Below are 22,368 nucleotides of genomic sequence, written 5' to 3'. Positions count from 1 at the left end.
ATTGAACCCGGGTCTCTGGCGCTGTGAGGCAGCAGTGCTAACCACTGTGCCACCGTGCCACCTTCATCCCCATCCCCATTCACCTATTGTACTCTATGCTACTTTCTCCCCACCCCCACTCCCACCTTCCTCTCATTTATCTCTCCACCCTTCAGGCACTCTGCCTGTATTCCTGATTAAGGCCTTTTGTCCGAAACATCGATTTTACTGCTCCTTGGATGCTGCCTGAACTGCTGTGCTTTTCCAGCACCACTAATCCAGAATCTGGTTTCCAGCATCTGCAGTCATTGTTTTTACCTACTTAATGCTAGGGTCCTAGGGAGTGTTGTTGAACAAAGAGACCTTGGAGTGCAGGTTCACAGCTTCTTGAAAGTGGAGTCACAGGTAGATAGGATAGTGAAGAAGGATTTGGTATGCTTTCCTTTATTGGTCAGAGCATTGACTATAGGTGTTGGGAGGTCATATTGCGACTGCACAGGACATTGGTTCGGCCATTTTGGAATATTGTGTACAATTCTGGTCTCTTTCCTATCAGAAGAATATTGTGAAACTTGAAAGGGTTCAGAAAAGATTTACAAGGATGTTGCCTGGGTTGGAGGATTTGAGCTATAGGGAGAGGTTGAATAGGCTGGGGCTGTTTTCCCTGGAGTGTTGGAAGCTGAGAGGTGATCTTATAGCACTTTATAAAATCATGAGGGACATGGATAGGGTGAATAGACAAGGTCTTTTCCGGGGGAGTGGGGGAGTCCAGAACTAGAGGGCATAGGTTTAGGATGAGAGAGGAAAGATATAAACGGGACCCAAAGGACAACTTTTTCATGCAGAGGGTGGTGCGTGTATGGAATGAGCTGCCAGAGGAAGTGAACATAGAACAGTACAGCACAGAACAGGCCCTTCAGCCCACGGTGTTGTGCCGACCATTGATCCTCATGTATGCACCCTCAAGTTTCTGTGACCATATGCATGTCCAGCAATCTCTTAAATGTCCCCAATGACCTTGCTTCCACAACTGCTGCTGGCAACGCATTCCATGCTCTCTGTGTAAAGAACCCGCCTCTGACATCCCCTCTAAACTTTCCTCCAACCAGTTTAAAACTATGACCCCCTCATGTTAGCCATTTCTGCCCTGGGAAATAGTCTCTGGCTATCGACTCTATCTATGCCTCTGGAGACTGGTACAATTGCATCATCTGGGTATATGAATAGGAAGGGTTTGGAGGGATATGCTGGCAAATGGGACGAGATTAGGTTAGGATATCTGTTGGGCATGGATGAGTTGGACCGAAGGATCTGTTTCCGTGCTGTACTTCTCTATGACTCTATGGCTGTATCGGCCATGATCATGATGAATGGCAGAGCAGGCTTAAAGGGCCGAATGGCCTCGCTTGCTCCTGTCTTTTATGTTTCTATGTCTTTTGTTCTATTGCACAGATTTGAATACATAAACACATCTAACAATTCAGTTCCAAACTGAATGAATGCTGTGTTGTTGGAGGTGCAATCTTTCAGATTAGATACCAGCTGCATGCACAGTTAGATTTACAAGATCGCACAGCTCCACTTTCAAGAACAAAAGCAGTAATTTTCTGACAAATTTATCTCTTAACCAACATCGCTAACCACCATCACTAAAACAGATTATCTAGTCACTATTAATATTTGTGGATGCTTGCTGTGTGAAAATTGGCAGCTACATTCAGAAGTATTTTATTGACTCGAAAATCAAAGTGCCTCCACTCCTATGCCAAATTTCAACCAAAATAACAAGATAATAATGGCGCGGTTATGTGGGAATAGACATCTGGAAGGAAATCTGCAGAGATAAAAAAAAGAGTTCCTTTTGATACGACCTTTGTCAACACCAGTTCCAATAAAACCAGTTTTCAAGAAGAAATTAAATATATTTCTTCGGGCTAAAGGGAATAAAGGATATGGGGAGAAAATGGGAACATAGTACTGAGTTGGATGATCAGCCATGATTATATTAAATATGGAGCAGGCTCAAAGGGCTGAATGGCCTATTTCTGCGAAATATTCAATATTTCTACTGTACAGCTAATGAAGTACTTTGGAAGTGTAGCCACTGTTATAATTCAGGACATTTAGGGATGAAAATGGAAAGGGAGATGAAAATTATAAGGAATAAAGAGGGTGTGAGATGCATGTCAGATGATTTCTAAGAACCAGGTCAGATACAATAGATTGAGAGGGAAGATGATGAGGAAAATAAAACCAGCAAGGAGAGAATACTAGAACGGCAGTTAACATAAAAGGTAACCCAAGAATCTTCTACTGGCTCATGAATAGTAAGTGGCTAGTAAGAAATAGTGGAATGAACCAAATTAGAGGTAAATGTAGTATTCATAACTCATTAATTATGGATAATCATTAAGGTAAAAGTATAATACCAAAAAGGAATTGGTATTAAGCAATCTGATGGAGCCGTGGGTTGATAAATCTCCAGACCCTAATGCACTTCATCGCAGAGTCTTAAAAGTAGTGGATAATAAGGTAGTAGAAGCAGTAATATTAATTTTTTAATGTGATGAATTCTGGAAAGGTTCCATTATACTGGGATATAGCAAATATAATCCCTCTATTCAAAAGAGGAAGATGGCAGAAAAACAGAAACTATGTGCCAGTTAGCTTGACATCTATTGCAGCGAAATTATTAGGGTTGTTATAACGAGGCTCTTGAAAAACTGAGGCATTTGGGAAGAGTCCACATAGCTTTCAGAAAGGGATATCTTGTTTAACCAATTCACTGAAATTCTTTGAAGGAGCAACATGAGCTGTGAATAAAGGGAAGTCCCCATTAATGTACTGTACTTGGTTTCCAGAAGGCATTTGACAAGATTCCACTTAAAAGATTATTGTGCAAAGTAGGAATTCATCATGTCGGCAGTAATATGTTAAGAAGACTGGCTGGCAATCAGAGGACAGAATACGCTTAAATGGGATTTTAAGTTGGCAGCATGTGCCAAGTGGGGTCTGTGCTAGGCATTCAAATTTTTGCAATGTATGTCAATGACTTAGATAGAGGATTGAAGATTATATAGCTACATTTGAAGTATATTGTGAAGATGACATAAAGAAGATTCAGACCAATATAGTAACATTAAGCAAGTGAGGAAAAATTTGGTAGGTGGAGTACAAGGCAGGAAAATGTGAAGTTGTTTATTTTGACAGAATGAGTGAAGAAGAATGGTAGTAAAATGAGAAATGGCTGCAGAATTTAAAAATGGCTGCAGGATCTGGGTGTTCTAGTGCATGAGTTATAAAAGATTAACATGCAGATATGACCAACAATGAAGAAGCTAATTGGATGTTACCCTTTATTACAAGAGGAATTGAACATAAACGTAGAGATATTATGTTGCAATTATTTGAGGTACTAGTGAGACCACATCTTGAATACTGTGTGCAGTTATCATCGCTTTATGTAAGGATGGGTGTAAATGCATTGGAAACATTTCAGAGGTGGTTAACTATATTGACACCTGGAATGAGCAGATTGACTTTTGAAGAAAGATTGGACAGGCTGGGTTTGTTTTCACTCAGGTTCTAAAGAGGGAGGGATGATTTGATTGAAGTTTAAAGTGAATATGAAAAGAACGTTTACACTTGAAGGCTAATGCAGAACTATAGGCCACGGTTTTAAAATTAAGGGTTACCTTTTTGGGACAGTTGGAACTCTGCTTCAGTGAGCAGTGGAGGTGAGATTATTGGATATTTTTAATATGGAGGTAGATTGATTCTTGTTAGGTTGGGGAATCACAGGTTATTGGGAGTGATTGGGAATGTGGAATTCAGAACACAAACAGATCTTATTATCTGGTGGACCCAGATTGATGGGCCAAATTGCCTACTTCTGTCCCCAATTTGTACATTCATGCATAAGGTCCTGAGCACCCCATTATAGGAAGATGTGGACACATCGGAGAGAGGGCCGAAGTTATTTACAAGAATGGTTTCACGGATTAGAAACTTCAGCTATGAGGATTGAGTGGAGAATTAGGAAAGGAAAAGGCTAAGTGAGTATTTGACAGAAATTTTCAATATTTATGGAGATCTGGATTGAGTATGTATGGTGAAGCTGTTTCATGAAAGATTGAGAATGAGAGGCTATAGATTTAGAGTGATATTCAAAAGAAGCCATTTGCATGTGACAAGTGGTATAGATCTGGAATGCACGTCCTGCAATTGTGGTGGAGACAAGTTCAATTGAATCAAGATGCTAATGGATGTTTTATTTGAATAGAAACAATGTGCAAGAATTTGGGGGAAATGCAGCAGAAAATGGCATTAAATCATTATGCTCATTTGGAAGGTCAGGCAAACATGATAGCCCAATTGGCCTCCTGTGCTGGAACACTAGATATGACTTTCTGTTCACCATGTAGCTGCATGTTGTACTATTGGGCAAACGTTTGGGAAGGGTATATAATCTGATCATGTGTTCAAAGGAAAAGAGATGGGAGGTCATGAGGAATAGATGCAAAAATGACCATTGAGGCAATTCACAAAACCCATTTGATTTTCACTGTCAATGCCAAGTACAATGTCTGGGAGTTAACATGGGATGCCAGCTCCCATTAAAACTATCCCTCTACTCCATCATACTGGATCAATAACTGGATTTGTTCAGAGTAACAATTGTACCATGCAGTCGTATTTGCATGATCTACCATTCTGACCACTGTCCATGCAAACTGATGTTATCATGGTGATAGGCAGTCTTACATTTGCAAAGAGCTGATATTTATGCTTATATGATGGACAAGACTAGAATAGTTAATAAGTAATTTGTATCCATGTTTATTAAGAAAGAAGTTGACAAAAATATTAACAGAAGCAGAATAATTAGATGCAATGGATATGGTGAAAATTGAGAGGGGTGTAATAGAGAAAGTTGATAAAGAGAATGTGGTGGAAATTCCTCAAAATAAACAAAACTGAGGCTCCTGGAACAGGAAGGTCCATGTCCAATTATTATAAGTTTTAAAAATTTGTTTAAAGGCAGATCCAATGCAGTGTGGTAAATGGTTATTTTTCAGATTGAAAATAGCGGTGCTCCCCAAGGATCAGTACTAACATCTTACCTTTTCTTGTGCTACATATAAATGACTTGGATCTTGGATCAATGGTTAGAATTTCAAAACTTATTGGTGATGTGAAACATGAAGGAGGGGCAAATGGTGAGGATGATACAATTGCTTACAATTTGACACAGGTGGGCAGAACGAGAGGCCAAATGAACTTAATGTGAGAAATGTAATGTGATATATTTTGGCAGAAAGGTTAGACAATATAGATTAAATGGTGCAGTTATAACAAGTGTGTAGAAACAGAAGGATTGAGGATATATGTGTCTTTGAAGGTGACAGGACATATATTGAAAGAGTGGCTATCAAAACATATGGAATCTTTGGCTTCATAAATAGAGACAATGAGGCAAGCTATGCCAAAAATTTAAAATGCTTTCCATCTGGTCACCACACTTTAGGGAAGATATGATTTGGAGATGCCAGTGTTGGACTGGGGTTTACAAAGTTAAAAATCACACAACACCAGGTTATAGTCCAACAGGTTTAATTGGAAGCACACTAGCTTTCGGAGCGACGCTCCTTCATCAGGTGATTGTGGAGGGCTCGATCGTAACATGGACTTTATAGCAAAAATTTGCAGTGTGATGTAACTGAAATTATACATTGAAGAATTGATTGTCTGTTAAGCTTTTCATCTGTTAGAATACAGTGATAGTTTCATTTCTTTATGTGTAAATCACAAACCCTTTTTTTTAAAGTTGCATTCTCGGGTTAGCTGTTAACAATGGTGATAACTAGACAATATGTTGAAGGTGTAAGCCCCCTGTGTTCTCTGTCTATGACCTGATGTTTAGATTGATTCTAATCTAAAAAGTGAGATAATAGAGTTTTACATAAATTCATGCAGTTTTTGAGCTCAGAGTTCTACATGAATGTATGCAGTTTTTGAGCAAAGTGCAATGTAACTCTGCAAGTACTTGCTATCACCATTGTTAACAGCTAACCCGAGAATGCAACTTTAAAAAAAAGGGTTTTGTGATTTACACATAAAGAAGTGAAACTATCACTGTATTCTAACAGATGAAAAGCTTAACAGACATTCAATTTTTCAATGTATAATTTCAGTTACATCACACTGCAAATTTTTGCTATAAATTCTGTGTTACGATCGAGCCCTCCACAATCACCTGATGAAGGAGCGTCGCTCCGAAAGCTAGTGTGCTTCCAATTAAACCTGTTGGACTATAACCTGGTGTTGTGTGATTTTTAACTTAGGGAAGGTATGAAGCCCCTTGAAAAGACTGACCAGAATAGTTCCAGGGATGAGATAATTTAGTTAGGTTGGAAAAGCTGAGATAGTTTTCCTTGGAGCAAAGGATATTGAAACGATAGATTTGTATATGATAATGGCAGGTTTGGATAAGGTAGACAAGAAAAAAAATTCCCATTATTTGAAAAGGGCAAAGATTTAAGATTTTAGACAAGAGTTGAAGGTGGTATGTTAGGACAGACAGCTTACACCACCAATAGTAATGCAATGTAATGATTAGAACTAGGGGCAGGTGTATCTCATTGACTGCAAGATCTTTGATTTGAGTTGTTAACCTGGGTCATTCAGGGAGCCCTGGCTGACAGATATAAGCCAGATTTCAGAGTCTCCTCATTCTTTGAGCAAGCTAGTCAGAACCAATGTACTGTGCACATGTAAATAAAGGGTGACTTGGTGATGGGATATTGGCCTCTTTTGAGTTACTTCAGCTACCTGAAAGTTGCCACCCAAAGGACATGTATTAAAGGTGAATACCACGTGGATAAAAGGAAACTGAAGGACAAACACATTTTTCACACAGTAAATGGTTAGCATCCAGAATGTATTGCCTGAAAGGGTGATGGAGACTGATTCAGTGATGACTTTTGGATTACTGGAACTATTGGAAAGAAGAAAATATACAGGCTACAATGAAAAGGTGAGAGTATAGGTCTGGCTGAGTTGTCCGTACAGACAGCTAGCATAGACACAAAGCTGAGGGACCTCTTTCCATGCTGTCACTGTGCACCTGTCTATTCAGCTTCCCAGAAAAAGCTTCTAGCCTCAAGTATGGTGTGCAGATTTTATTTTTAACACATCATTCTGGACTGAAAGCATCTTAAATACATTTGTTTAAATAATGACTGATCTCATTAAACCATTTCAGAGGTTGATTTTATTACTCAGAAAATAATTACGTTTGGGCCGTTACAAGGAAATCCTTGATGTTAGTTACTGAACAGGATTACAGAGACAGACAGATAGAGAGAGAGCAAAACATTTTAAATATATAAATGTTGCATGGGATTTGAGAGCTGTTTGGAATCACCAAAAGCTGTAAGAGAGAACAGTTTCATTGGGTGACGGTCCTGTCAGTCAAAAGGAGGGAATTCAGTGATAGTCTGGAGCAGTTCTGAAAAATTAAATAAAGAGAGATATTGCTGTTATAAAGAAAGACAAAGGCAACAAAACAAATCCGCGAAATGTCAATAGACTACAAGGAAAATGCAAAGAAATACGGCTTTTTCAGAAACATGCTCACATGCAATAAATTACTTTGAATCTTAGTGATTTTTGTAGTTGCAGAAGTTTGTTCACTATTTGGGAAATCCTTTCTTTAGATTAATCCTTGGGATATAGGGACCCTGGTAACATTGTTATTTAGTGCCTATCCTTAGCTAACTTTGGGACAGCATGGTGGCTCAGTGGTTAGCACTGCTGCCTCACAATGACAGTGACACAGGTTCAATTCCCACCTCATGCAACTGCCTGCTTGGAGTTTACACATTCTCATCGTGCCTGTGTGGGTTTCCTCTGGGTTCTCTAGTTTCCTCCTACAATTCAAAGATGTGCAGGTCAAGTGACTTCGCCATACTAAGTTGCCAATGAGGTTGGGTGCATTGGTCAGGGTAAATATACCGTAGGGGAATGGGTCTGGGTGGGTTACTCTTTGGAGCATTGGTGTGGACTTGTAGGGCCAAGTGGCCTGTTTCCATACTGTAGGAAATCTAAACTCTGAGGAACAGTGAAAGCTTCTTGAACAATTGCAGTTCATGCAATAAGGTGCTTTTCTGAAGTCATTATGTTGGCAGTTCCAGAATATTATATGGATGTCAAAGGATTGGCTCTCTCTGATCATCTTTTAATGATTAGCAATTTGTGTGGAACTTGGGAGTGATGGCACTCCCATGCACCTATAGCTGTGGTCCATATGGTTAACAGAAGTCATGGGATTGGGAAAAGCAGTTGAAGAATTCTTGACAAGTTGTTGTAATGCATTCTTAAGACTTAGGAGCAGAAGTAGACCATTTAGCCCACTGAATATTCTGCACCATTCAATGTCGGTTCTGGTAATCCTCAACTCCACATTTTGGCCTTTTCCTCATAACCCTTGATTCTTTTAATGATTAAAGATTTTTCTATCTCAGCCTTGAAAATACTTAATAAACAGATTGCAACAGCTTTTCATGGTAAAAAAATCCTACAAATTCACTACCCTCTGAGAGAAGATATTTCTCCTCATCTATGTCAAGTGTCCCCTTATTCTGAGACTATGCCCTTTGCATCATATAGTTAATGCACACTGCAGTCACAGTAATACCTAATGATAGGGGAGGGAGTGGATATTTAAAATCAGTGGACAGGATGCCAATTTGCTTTGGCTTCCCCAAATGCTTTTATGTCCATTGATGCCTCTTATTCTGTACGTTTCCTATTTGTGACTTTATTATTGTTATTATTATTTTTATTCAAAGGTCATGATTCATACTGATAGCATCATATTTAATTCTTGTCTCCTTTTGCCTCTATAAGTGTCTACGGATCTTCTTTTTGTTACTGCTTTTCAAATAGGGAGCTTCATAAGCCATGTGAAATGTCCCTAAGAGTTAACTAAATTATGTGAAACTGGAGTGAAGGATAGATCAGACCAGACATTGACAGCTGGTTTCCTTTCCTGAAGGACGATTGTGATCAAGTTATATTTTAATATCAATTTCCTAAAACCGTTTCTAGCTCACAGCTGGGGGCTACAATAGTGTAATGGTTATGCAACTCGATTTATAGTCTCATGAATGAGCTTAAATCTCACTGTGGAGAGATTTACTTCTCATTAGTGAAAGATAAAAAGAAAGCTTCAGCTCTGCTTGCTCCAGGAAGTTAAAAGTCCATGGGGACAATTGCAAGTAGGTTGAATTTAAATACTTCGAGGAGAAAGTGAGGACTGCAGATGCTGGAGATCAGAGCTGAAAATGTGTTGCTGGAAAAGCGCAGCAGGTCAGGCAGCATCCAAGGAGCAGGAGAATCGACGTTTCGGGCATGAGCCCTTCTTCAGGAATGAGGAAAGTGTGTCCAGCAGACTAAGATAAAAGGTAGGGAGGAGGGACTTGGGGGAGGGGCATTGGAAGTCGATAGGTGGAAGGAGGTCAAGGTGAGGGTGATATTCCAATGCCCCTCCCCCAAGTCCCTCCTCCCTACCTTTTATCTTAGCCTGCTGGACACACTTTCCTCATTCCTAAAGAAGGGCTAATGCCCAAAACATCGATTCTCCTGCTCCTTGGATGCTGCCTGACCTGCTGCGCTTTTCCAGCAACACATTTTCAGCTCTGAATTTAAATACTTCACTGGCACTGGTAATTGTGAGCAGCCTTGTTGACAATGAGAAGTTTCTAGACCATTTCAAAGAGCGATTTAGAGTCAAACAATTGATGTCAATCTGGTATCTTACTTAGACTAATTGGTTATGGTCAGAAATTCCTTTATTTCTTCAGGCAGGTAAGGAAAACTAGGCAACAATCTCAGGAGATTTGTCCATTTTCACTATTTAGCTATACCAACTGTACTGTTGTCCAAGAAATGGTGGTCCCAGTGAGAGTTGGAAAATTCTGGTATCGAGAGTAACCACCCAGTTTCTTCTGAGAATGGCTTTGTTTATAGGAGGCTGAAACTTTAGCTGTTACATGCCCTTTGGGGGACTTCAACAACAAGCCAGATCACTCTGTAACATTTAATCCCAAATCCTATGGATCAAGTTATTAACCTCAGCAGCAAAGCCAATATTAATTAGATATTTGAAGGAAAGGAAACATGCTTACCTATAACTTCTAGTCTTCAGCCAGCCATGATGTGCTTTACAAAAGCTGCAAAGTAATAAAAAAATTGATTAATAATGTCGAAAATTTAGCTTGAAATGAGATTACAGTCTTGGTTTTCAGTTTATCAATAACAGTACCCAATCTGTCAGGAGTTTCAATATTGTAAACACTGCCTACTTCAATTATTTCACTGGTAAGGCCATAAGCTTCTGGAGGGACATTGATAGCCATAAAGCTAGCAGTGAGCTTTACAGGAAACCAAGCCTCATGGATAGTACTGGGCTCCCAAGTGTCCAGTGAAAACTACTTTACTCTCCAAAGGGGTCCACCTACCTTGTTGTGGTAGCTGATTGAAGATTACAAAAGAGGAATTCTTTCTTCCACTGACGTTTTTTATAGAAAAAGCAAAAGTGTAGCTTAATGGATGAACTATTTACAATGAATATTCATTATTCTGAGATTGCAGATATTTTTGTAGTGAACAAAAATGGGACATGTCAGCAGCTTCACAGCCAAACCTGATTCACACAAGTACATTTTCCAGCAGGAGTTGCCAATAGCACTCAGAACTGAGAATCTGGGTGATGTTTGTCCCTATATCATCCAAAGGTGTTGAAATCAAATGTAGTCTCCCAACTAAATACAAACTCCTGGCGTGTAAATCAGCGATTTTTCTGTACAGAATCACTCTGATCAAAAGGGCCACTGCTTTTATCCATTGCATCAGCTTTTGACACTGATTTTAACAAACCCACCTTCGTAACTGATGCATCCATTAGCATCTTCCTGTCCAGCCATCAGCTGTTCCACTTCATCCTCTGTCATTTTCTCACCTTTGAAAAACCATGAATGGTGATGTTAGCATCAAGAACAAAAGTAAACCCTCATCTTGATTAACAGCTGGAGGATCCAACTCAATCCTTTACCTTTTATTCTTCCTTTACACCCTGTTTCATTATTCCTGAACTATGATCCAGTTGAAAGGGAAGTTGTTGATTAGAGTTTGTGGGAGGTGTCCCTGACATCCTTTGGTTCCCAGTAAGTAAAGGGGAAAAACCTATGGTTTAGAGGAGAAAAGTGAATGTGTGTCTCAAGTGTTTTTATTGGTGGGCCTCTTGTCCTGATTGTGATATCACACCATAATATTTTAAGAAGTTGAATAGAGTTTAAGATTTAAGATATAAAAGCTGCTATCAATAAAAGTCACAATGAAATAAAAGATTATCATAAAACATTCACTGGTACAGATGTAGGCCAAAATGTGACATAGTGGTGGCTCCTTTTAAAACGCTGTAGCAAGCAACTAGGTATGAGCAATAAATGAAAACACTGCAATGAAACCCATAATCTCAATCAGCCAATAAGCCTACATTTCAACCACTCATTATTGTGTAAAAACTGTTTGCACTGTGATCACTGTGGTGGTCAGAGAGAACGTGGGCCTGTTGGTTAATGGGGAAATTGGCATTGTGGTTACTGTTATCACACTCAGGTGAGTCAGTCAAGGAAGAGCTTAGATAGAAAGGAGCTATCCAGGTTGCACCTTCCCTTCTCTGTCTACTGCTCAACCATTCAGCGTATCACTGGAGGCAGGCACTGTCCTTTCATAGTGATGAGAGTTTGCAGTATGCAGCAGGTCACTAAGAATCTTGACGTCTGCTCTGCTGAGTAGGCATATGGTTCCAGCAGTGATAGGATGGCTTCAGCCTGACACATTGACCCATGGCCAAACAAGAACTTCCAGAGTTGGCAGGAACTCAGGATATGCAGTTCAGGGGTGTTCTCTTAGAGTTATAGCAAGACTCTGGATTTTTTTTTAGACTGCATTTCCCTCCATTCAACCCTCTACATCAAATTTAGGCTTATGATTTGTAAAGAAATGACCAAATAGGGTGCATTTTCTTCAGGAGTTCAGAGTTCAAAAGTAATTTTGAAACATCAGACTTTAGAGACAGAACCAAAACTAAAAGTTTTGTAGAAGAACAGTATGGACTGAGTACACATTCTGGCCTGAAATATTAATTCATCATGGAGTTTAGTTCACCGTTAAAGGTAAACTCTTTTTGATGTCTTTTCAGGTTGACTTATCTCCTGGCACTGTTTGAAGGAAAGGAATTCTCCCATGTCATGGCCGAGATTTCTCCATAAATCTTACCAAAGTAACAAAGAAACTGCTGATTATCAGGTCATTTATCCATTTGCTATTTGTGGAACGTCAGAATACATTTCATTGCTTTTTTGACAAGGGAACAATGCTGACTGTACTTCATTGAGGCAATTCACTGGCTGTGATTCAAGTCAGAGATATGTGGTATATACACTTCTGGGCACCCTTACACATTTTAGGCCAACAATATATGGTGATTTTACGGGATTTATTGTCTATTATTTCCACTGACTGAGGTCTGATGGACACTGGGCAGAATAAGATGAAGGATGAACCATTGTCAGAGTAATACTGGTAACAGTGAGAGCGGAGCGTAGCAGGATAAATCTTTTAGACATTACACGAGGTTTTGACTCCAAACACTTGATGTGTTCATAATGTGAACTGGGAAATGGTTTATGTGTGCTGAGCCAGCTATTCTCAGATGGTGAACAATAACTATGGTGCTACAACTGGTCTAAGCACCTTTGAGCTAAGGTTTCTGCTCCTAACCACACTCTCATGAGACTTATTAGAAAATGGGGTCATATGCAGATGTGGATTCAGGAAGGAATTAGGTTCTTCTCTGTGATCAAATTAGCTGCTGACACTGAAGGGGCATTGGGCAATTGAAATTGACTAAACGATATCCAAGTGGGTCTCTGTGCCTTAGGTTGTAACCTACCCACCTGAAGCTGGTAATAATAATATCTCTAGTAGCCGATTGGAGTTTGAAGATATCATCGGGCTCCTACTGTAAATTTACATCAGGTTACATGTGCTTTAAAGCACAGAAACAGACCATTCAGCCAAGCCTATTCATGCTGGTGTTCAAGCTTCACTTGAACTTCTTCCCATTTTTGCTCATTGAAATATTTCATAACCAGCTGCTCCCTTCTGCCTCATGTGTTTGGCTAGTTGCTCCTTAAATGCATCTATACTATTTATTTCAACCATTTCCTGGAGCTATGAGTTCCATGTTCTCACCATTCTTTGGGTGAAGAACTTTACTTTGCTTTTACCTGAGGAGGAAGACCTGCTCCATCCCAGTCTGAGGAAAATAGAATTGTTATTTACACAGTGGTTTCTTACATCCCATTTCAGATCCAGTGGAGTCTGTTAAAAAGGCTGTCATTCAAAAAACTCATTGGATGCTTTATACATTACAAGCCTTGCTGTATTTACTACAGAATCTCAGAGTTATTAAATCACAGAAGGAGATTCATTCCATCATGTCAGCACTGGCTCTCTCAATGAGCATCGCACTTAATGCCATCCTCCTGCCTCCTCCTTGTAACTGTGCACATTGTTACTTTTCAAATAACAGTCTTCCTATACAAAGGGGGTCAGATTGTGAAAGTTGTTGCTGCACCAAATGTGCCAGAGGCAGTAGGTAATTAAGTGTGTTTCTGAAGGCAAATCGTTGAGGAATATAATGAGAAGGGATTTGGTGGCAATGATCTATCAGAAAAGTTCAGGTTTGTTGAACTCAATGGCATTTTCTTCTCCTTAAAAAGAAGTATTCTTATACTGGAATCTATTACATTGCTAGAACTTAGTAGGGTAGAGGGAAAGAAAAATGACATATGCAGCAAACTGTTTTTAATAAGCATAACCCTCCTGCTGTTCACCAAACATTTGAGAAGGTCAGATCAGTCATTAAATATCTTAGCCCCCTCTCCATTCCCCCCGTTCTCACCGTGTCCATGATGTTGGAGGTCACTTTGTCTTAACGTCTGTTTCTATTTTAGTTCTTCTGATTTAATTCCCAAAACATCTTTTGTCCTTCACCCCTCCCTCTCCACCAGTAAGTTGGCAAATGTCCCAGGCAGTTGCAGAGAATGAGACAGTACCCCCTCAGCCCATTCAAGGGCGTATTAAAGTATGTATGTTGCTCGGCGGTAGTGGGAATTTTTTTTGAATGAGCTAAACTCTCAGAAAAACCCTTGGATGCCTGGAACAGAGTCCAGTCTCTCACTGTGATACAGACTGAATTTGCCTCTTAACTACTTCTGATTAGTTTTGTTTCCCTCAGTTCTTTTCCAAGAAAAGGTAATCAAGTCCATGACCAGTCCATCAAAACCAAACATCCTTTGCGGATATTAATATCTTCCTCAATTTCCTTCGGTGGCAGGGGTTTCCAGTCATTTATCGGTGTTTGCATGAAGAAACTATTTCTGAATCTATTCTAAATTTACTTTTTACTCGTATTTTTTTTAAAGTAGCATTCAGACTGTAGCAGAGAGATACATTGGCACAATAGGATTGATTTTGACTTGTATGGGTAAGCAGTTAAAATGGAAGCAACAACTTACCCTGCTAGTCCCATGGGTTGCCATTTTGTCCTGTCCCTTTAAGCAGGTGGACCAGGCACCTGATTAAAATAGCAGCTTTTTAAAAAAAATGTGCGGATCAGTCTCTGAGGATGATAGCGTAGCACTCCAGTAATTTTAGTCTGAGGATGCTCAGGTGAAACTGTTGTGCTTTCTCCATGAAAGCTCCTTTCCAAACAGCACCCAAATGACATTGACCTGCTAGCGAGTAGATCCAGATCCTTAAAGGTGCTTGGGCCTAAGCTGGATCCACAGATCGATGGCATCCCTGCAGAGTAATCCCAGGAAATAAACTCCCCTGGGCTCTGTGCAGTAGAGTGATAGTACTTAGTTCACTATCCATACAAACAACCTTACTAGGAGTTAAAATTTAGGCTGATGCATCCAATGGCCATTTGTTGAGTTGCAAACAATGAATAAGGTCTTTCAGCCCATCTTAGTTCATCCATCTGCATTCTACATTTCATCTCCTTAAATGGTAATGGAGTTTAACCATAAATGATCACTGAGGCAAAACAAGTGAGTGACAGTTCCCCCACACAGATGGGGGCAGGTTTTTGACTCAGAAACAGTCCTGAACTCTCTTATCTGCACCTTGAGAAAAATATCTACAGTGCTATTTAGAGGTGAGTTCAACAAGTATTTGAAAAGGAACATCGTGAAAAGGTGGAAGGGTGGGAAAATGGGGGAAAACTGGTACAACACAACCCCTGGTGAACTGTGAAATAACTCCGTAAAAACAATGACTGCAGATGCTGGAAACCAGCTTCTAGATTAGAGTGGTGCTGGAAAAGCACAGCAGTTCAGGCAGCATCCAAGAGGCAGTGAAATCGACGTTTCGGGCAAAAGGAAGGGCTTTTGCCCGAAACGTTGATTTTGCTGCTCCTCAGAAGCTGCCTGAATTGCTGTGCTTTTCCAGCACCACTCTAATCTAGAATGTGAAATAACTCCACAGAGGCTAGAGATCTCCAGGCTTGACTGGATCGACTGGGCTTATATTGCTGGAATTTAGAAGAATGGGAGAGGGGGATCTCATAGAAACATATAAAATCCTATGCCCATGAGCAAGATGCACTTCCATCATTCGCTGGGACACGCCTACCTGGTCCTGGCAAGATCTCGGACATAATTATCTGAGTTTTGGGACATTCATTGTTCCTCTACCTTTCACCTCCTCCCTATTGCCTGTGGCTGGTATAGAGGTGCAGCCGTCCAATTGACTAGCCTGCTCCTGCTCCTGTCCTGAAGAAGGGTTACACCTGAAACGTTGACTTCTCCACCTCTTGATGCTGCCTGGCTTGCTGTGTCCCTCCAGCCTCCTACCTGCTCCTGGAGAAGGGCACTCATCCTCACTTCATATTAATTTGTGGGTCATCGCCTGAAAAGTTAAAGTGGAGCAACCCAACTAAGCAGAGAAGACCTTGCTCCTGAAATTTATGCTGGAGTGAGGGCAATTCCATCTTTAGCATATGATCTAGCTACAGTCAATTCTTATTTAAAGTTGTCACTGTGTCCCTGAAACTCAAATAAGTGAATCATTCAGATGTAAATGTATTTTCCACATCTTTTTGTCTTTAGAAAAAAAATGTACAAGTTGAAAGATCAAACAATACATTACAGCTGTGCGTTCCTAGCTGAAATAACTTACAAAAGAGAACACCTCATTACTTTTAAAATAAGTACTGTACAACATACCATTATCCTCTCTACAATCCAGGAGATAAAAATCCACCCGCCGTATTTTTGGGTTGACCACGCTCCATCTAGTGGCAGCAGGTAGTCAGTACAAGGAGCTGTACAGTTCCTGTTCCTACTTTTGCCGCTAGGTGAAGGCCTGGTTCGAGTTCAGAGCCACTGTCAGAAGAAGGACCTTCACAGGCTGTACCATCAAAGGGAGAAGTGGGGAGATTAAGGGGCAGGGGGAGGCAAGACTTATGATGTTGGTGGTGACATTTAGACCGTAAGGGATAAATTATATCTTCATACTAAAAGCAACTTCAGGCTAGTGTCAGTAGGCACCTTGTAAACAGGAGACAATATTAATGAAAACATTCTCAGAGAGGCTTGGGAGGAGATATAGGACAGAAGCTGATAAAGGCAGCGACATCTAGGGTGAGATTGATTATTTTCTCCTGACTGAATGAAAGAACTTAATAAATTAACCTAAGACACTGGAGGGGATATTTCTTTTATCGGCTGTGTCTGAATAATGATTGGAGTGTGGAAAACGCTAAAAAAGATAATCAACTTTTCTGTGCGTTTCAGATATTTGCTTTGGTCTAATAACTGAGAGAGATCTTGTTTTACCTTGCTCAAATAGAACGATTGTTAAGATAATGAAGTTACAGAAAGATTTGACAAGGGAATTATAGCCAATGTCTGATAGACTTTCAAAAGACAAGTACCACTTGGCATCAATGAACAAAAATGTGCTATAGTGCAAAACAAGGATTTTTGACTCATTGTGTTCGCACCAGCTCTCAAAACGTCTTTGTGCCACCTCGTCCACCTTTTCCCTATACTTTGGCACATTGTTCAGTATCATAATCATCCAGTATCCTCTTAAATGCTTCAATTGAACTTGACTCCACCACACTTCCAGGCAGAGCATTCCAGACTTGAACCATTCAATGTGATCACACTTGTTTTGCAAATCACTTGAGCTTGAGCCCTCTCATTCTTGATTATTTTACAAGAGGGAACAGTTTCTACCTATCTACTCAATCCCACCCCTCATGGCCAAGATCTCCTCTTGGCCTTCTTTTTCTCCAAGAGGAATAGCCCTAGCCTCTCCTAACTTGTCCTTAGAACTGATCTGTCTCATCCCTGGAACCATTCTTGCAAATTACTTCTGAATTCTCTCCCGTTTGTATATATCCCTACTGCAGTGTATCACCAGAACTGTAAACAATACTCCAGTTGAGGTCTCATGAATGTCTTAACAAGTTCAACTTTACCTCCTTGCTCTTGTACTCTATCATAATCCATGTACACACCCATCATAATCAAATCCAAAACTGTTTGCTTTATTAACTGCTCTCTTCACCCATCCTGCCAAAAGAAAAATATAATAAATAGTGGCAAACAAATAATGGGCAACAGGTTTAAGATCTGGAGGACTCCAGTTCAGGGACAATCAATATTGTGTTGTTGCCTCTGAATTTCATGAGGCAAGTGACTTTGAACTTACACTTTTTGACACTTAACCAGAACTCAGTTGGTACTGAGATACACACCCAATGTAGCTAAGACGTGGCGAAGTTCTGCCCCCATTACTTTGCCATTTCCTTCCTTGTCGAACACTCTCAGACCTTCAACGAAGTCTTCAAATGTGCCCTGGTCCTTAACCTTGCAAATATGTTGATGCATTGGCAGAAAGGTGTCAAAGTCCAACATCTTGGAGTTCATCTCTGGAAAATAAAGTAAGTCAAAAGTACTTTTTATTTTAAAAGTAATTATAAGAACAATGCATAACTGGGTGCAACTTGCATGTCAAATCATGTGAATTGGTAAGCTGAGCAATCAATGTCTGATACTGTATGTTTATCCAAAATGTTGCAAAGGAGAAATGTCATGGATCTGAGCTGGAACAAATCAGTTGTCATTAATTATATAATCAGACCAATGCTGTTTAATTAGATTTGACTCAAAAGTTCTAACCAGGAGGGTTGACCTATGCTTTCAATACAGAGAGAATACAGGTACCATGTGGTAGCCATATGGGTGTTTTTTTAAAAAATCAATGTTACACAGAGTCTTAGAGTCACATAGCATGGAATCAAACCCTTTTGTCTAACTAGTCCATGCCCAACATAATCACAAACTAAACCAGCCCTACCTTCCTGCTCCTGGCCCATATCCCTCCAAACCTTTCCTATTCATGTATCCATTCAAATGTTTTTTAATGTTGTAATTGTACCCACATTCACCACTGCCTCAGGATGTTCATTCACACTCAAATCACCCACTGTGTAAGAGCTTTGCCACATATGTCTTGTTTAAATCTCTCTCCTCTCACCTTAAAATTATTCCCCCTTGTCTTGAAATTCCCCATCTTAGGGAAAAGGCAACTACCATTAATTCTATCTATACCTCTCATTATTTTATAAACTTCTATCAGGTCACCTCTCAACCTCCTACACTCCAGTGCAAAAATTCCCAGCCTATCCAGCCTTTTTTTATAAGTCAAACTTTCCACACCCGGTTACTTGAAACCCTGAAAATGTCTTGGGAAGGCATTGCACATCTCTGAGAACTAGATACTCTGTGGTTAAGTTTTGGACTAAGCCTCCTCCCCTTGCCTCCTCCCGATAACAGGTGGGAAAAGACCAGGGCAAAGTTAAATTTGACAAAATGAGAAGTTCAAACACCTTGTGCCATGACCATGTCTATTTTGAGTTTAACCACACGGAGTTTATTGTTGGGTGAGTAACTCTCTGTGCAAAGATAAGTTGGTAGCAATGATGTGGAGGTGCCAGTGTTGGATTGGGATGGACAATGTCAGAAGTCACATGACACAAGGTTACAGTCCAACAGGTTAATTTTAAATCACAAGCTTTGAGTGCTGCTCCTTTGTCAGCTGAAGTGACTTCACCTAACAAAGGAGCAACACTTGTGATTTTAAATAAACTTGTTGGACTAGTTAGTGAGGGCCGCAGATGCTGGAGGTCAGAGTCGAGAGTGTGGCATTGGAAAAGCACAGCAGGTCAGGCAGCATCTGAGGAGCAGGAGAATCAACGTTTTAGGCATAAGCCCTTCATCAGGAATGAGCTGATGAAGGGCTTATGCCTACTTCTTGGATGCAGCCTGACCTGCTGTGCTTTTCCAGCACCACATTCTCAAGTGTAACCTGGTGTTGTATGACTTCTGACAAAAATAAGATGGTCATCATCAATTTAAATGGCTACTGTGCCTCAGACTTAAACATCAGCCAAATTAGGGTCAGAAGCTCCCAGAGTTCCTTTTTCCTTATTCACTCAGAGCATGTGGGTATTGCTAGCTGGGCCAGCATTTGGTGCCCATCCCTACTTGTCTTTGTGCCTTTGAGAAGGGGGCAATGAGCTACCTTCTTGAATCATTGCAATCTATTTGGTATAGGTACACCCACAATACAGTCAGGGAGAAAGTTCCAAGATTTTGACTTGACTTGCTTATAGACTAAGGGAAAAGAAATTTCATGCATAGGCCCTTAAACAAATCTGCTACATTTTTTCCCTTCATGAATCCAATCACTCCATCCATGTCATCTCTCCCTTTTGATCTCTCCTTCTTCAATCTCGATATTACTGTGATCTCTCTGATCCTGTAATTTCTGCTACATGAGCCTGCTGAAATGCCCTGGTTAACTATCTAACTCTGCCAGATCACCATCCCTAATGTTGCCCATCTCCTCCTTAATCGTTTCCTGTGGGCACTCGCCTGCATTATTTTCTTGTCTGCGATCTTTGCCCACACCCCCATCTCTCCCACTTAGCAATCTCTTTGTACAATGTGTACTTGCTATCTACTGTGATCCACCTCTCCCATTGATTTCTGACTCCTTGTGCTCCCTCTTTCCTGTGATCTTAACAAATCTGTGATGTTTCCTCATTTGATCAACTCTCCAGATGATCTCACCTTCCCTTGATGTCATCAAATCTGTGATCTCTCTTTTTGCAATCTCTCCACCTCCAATCATTTCCTGTGATATCTAATTCAGTTATTCTCAATCTGTGATCTCTCCTCCCTGTATTCTCTTGCTCTCATCTTCTCCTGAAAACTTTTGGACTGATTTCTTCTCCATGCAATTTTGTCCTTCTCTGCAATCTCCCCCCAGATCTCTCCCTCTATGATTTCTTTCTCCTTGATCTTCCCTTCTTTGCAATATCTTCCAATACTGCAAAAACATCCTTCCTTAGACTCCCCTCCATCTTGCGATTTCATTGTCCTTGCAAATCACATACAGTATGCAGCTACAACAAGTGGTCAGGAAGGCAAACAATATGTTGACTTTTTACAGCAAGGGGAATGGAGCTGAAAGTTGGGAAGTTTTAATGCAACACTTTAGGGCTGTGATAAGACCATGTTTTGAGTACTGTATACAATTTTGGCCTCATTATTTGAAAAGTATGTCATTACATTAGAAGCAGTCTAGAGAAGGTTCACTGAATGTATTCCTGGGATGAAAGGCTTACCTCATGAAAAACAGATTGGGAGGTTTAGACCTATACCCAGTGGAGTTTAGAAGAATGACAAGTGATTTCATCAAAACATAATAGATCTTAAGGAGACTTTGACACTGTTATGTGTGAGACTAGAACTAAAGGACTATTTAAGAATAAGATGTCTCGGGGGATCCAAGATGACGGTGACCCAGCAAGTCTGAGTCTACAGTGCTCCTCCCAAGACTTAGGCAAAGTGGGTCACCCGCCCCCAGACACTCACCAAATCATTTAAAATAGTTTTTACTTATTGTAATTAGTTGTTTAGTATAGAATTTAAACAATTTAATCTCCAGTAAAAATGACTAAAGGGAAGGGAGCCCGCAGCTCTCAGCAAGCAGGAACCCCTCCCCCACCCTCTCCAGCTGCAGCAGAGGCATCCGCAGCAGCCCCGGGGGATTTTCCTACAGTGGTGAGTCTCGTGAAAATCATCTCCAAACTCGATGCGAAGATCGACGCTTTTATTGAAGAATCCCAAAGCCGATGGGACTCACTCTCAGCCGCGCTGCAAAAGCACAACCGAGACATTAAGGGAATCGAGCGCCGAGTCGGAGGGACAAAGCTAAAGGCCGCGACCTCCGAGACTATAGCAGAATCGGCCGTGGATTAGGTCCAGACTCTCGAACAGCGAGTCTGGACCTTAGAGAATCACACTGATGACCTCGAGAATTGAGGTCGTTGAAAAAATATTCGTTTGCTGGGCCTTCCTGAACAGGAAGAGAAAGGCCAGCTTATAACGTTCCTTGAACAGTGGCTTCCACAGCTTTTAAATCTGGAGGCTGGATCAGGCCAGGTAAGGGTAGAATGGGCCTACCGGGTTGCAATACTCGGGCCCGGCTCGAACCAGCGCCCACGCCCGGTCTTGTTCCGGCTGCAAAGCTACAAGGAGAGGCAGGTACTCTTAGAAGCCTCCAGAAATCTTGGAAAAGATCCCCAAGCCATGATCGATAAAGGATCCAAGATCATGTTATTCCAGAACTTTTCCCCAGCTCTGGTCCGAAAGAGGAAGGCGTTCGATGAGGCGAAGAAGTGTTTAAGGGACTGAAATATTCAGTACTCCTTGCACTACCCAGCAACGCTATGCTTTAACCATGAAGGGTCCGTGTATAACTTCGGATCGCCAGAAAAAGCCAAGGAATATTTGGACTCTCTTAGATAAATTGTAAGAGATAATTGATGTTGGTTTGCTTTCCCCCCACCCCGGTTTACATTCCCCTTTTTTTAATATATTGATCCCTTTTTTTTAACCTTACTGTTTAATATTATCTTGGGGGGTGGGGAGAGGGATTTATTTATTTGTTCTCTACTTAATGATTTTCTCCCCCCTCCTTGTTTTTTTTATTATATATATATATAAAAGCCGAGGGGTCTAGTTAATGTTGGTGGGGGGAGGTGGTTACCTTAACCTATTTTATCTCTGTCTCTAGGAGCGGGGGTTGTTTTCCCTTGTTATTTTGTATTATTATATTTAATTATTACTTGTTGAGGTTGTAATTTTATAGTTATATATGTTTATACAT

At 40.5% G+C, this 22,368-nt stretch overlaps 1 protein-coding gene across 1 annotated transcript in view; it reads right to left on the bottom strand.

Moving 5' to 3' along the window:
• Positions 1 to 7,233: 7,233 nt before the first annotated feature.
• LOC122548960 (myosin light chain 3-like) overlaps positions 7,234 to 22,368 on the bottom strand; it is a 29,978-nt gene continuing 14,843 nt past the window's right edge. Inside the window, exons 4-7 of the mRNA XM_043687982.1 lie at positions 17,885 to 18,058; positions 10,925 to 11,002; positions 10,170 to 10,214; positions 7,234 to 7,489 (exon numbers count right to left, since the gene is read on the bottom strand). Coding sequence (XP_043543917.1) covers positions 10,186 to 10,214; positions 10,925 to 11,002; positions 17,885 to 18,058 — 281 coding nt within the window. The 3' untranslated portion in view covers positions 7,234 to 7,489; positions 10,170 to 10,185. The remainder of the gene's footprint in view (positions 7,490 to 10,169; positions 10,215 to 10,924; positions 11,003 to 17,884; positions 18,059 to 22,368) is intronic.

This window comes from Chiloscyllium plagiosum, chromosome 4 (assembly GCF_004010195.1).
Source record: "Chiloscyllium plagiosum isolate BGI_BamShark_2017 chromosome 4, ASM401019v2, whole genome shotgun sequence".
Classification (NCBI taxonomy): domain Eukaryota; kingdom Metazoa; phylum Chordata; class Chondrichthyes; order Orectolobiformes; family Hemiscylliidae; genus Chiloscyllium; species Chiloscyllium plagiosum.
This window is presented reverse-complemented; position numbering and strand designations above follow the sequence as displayed.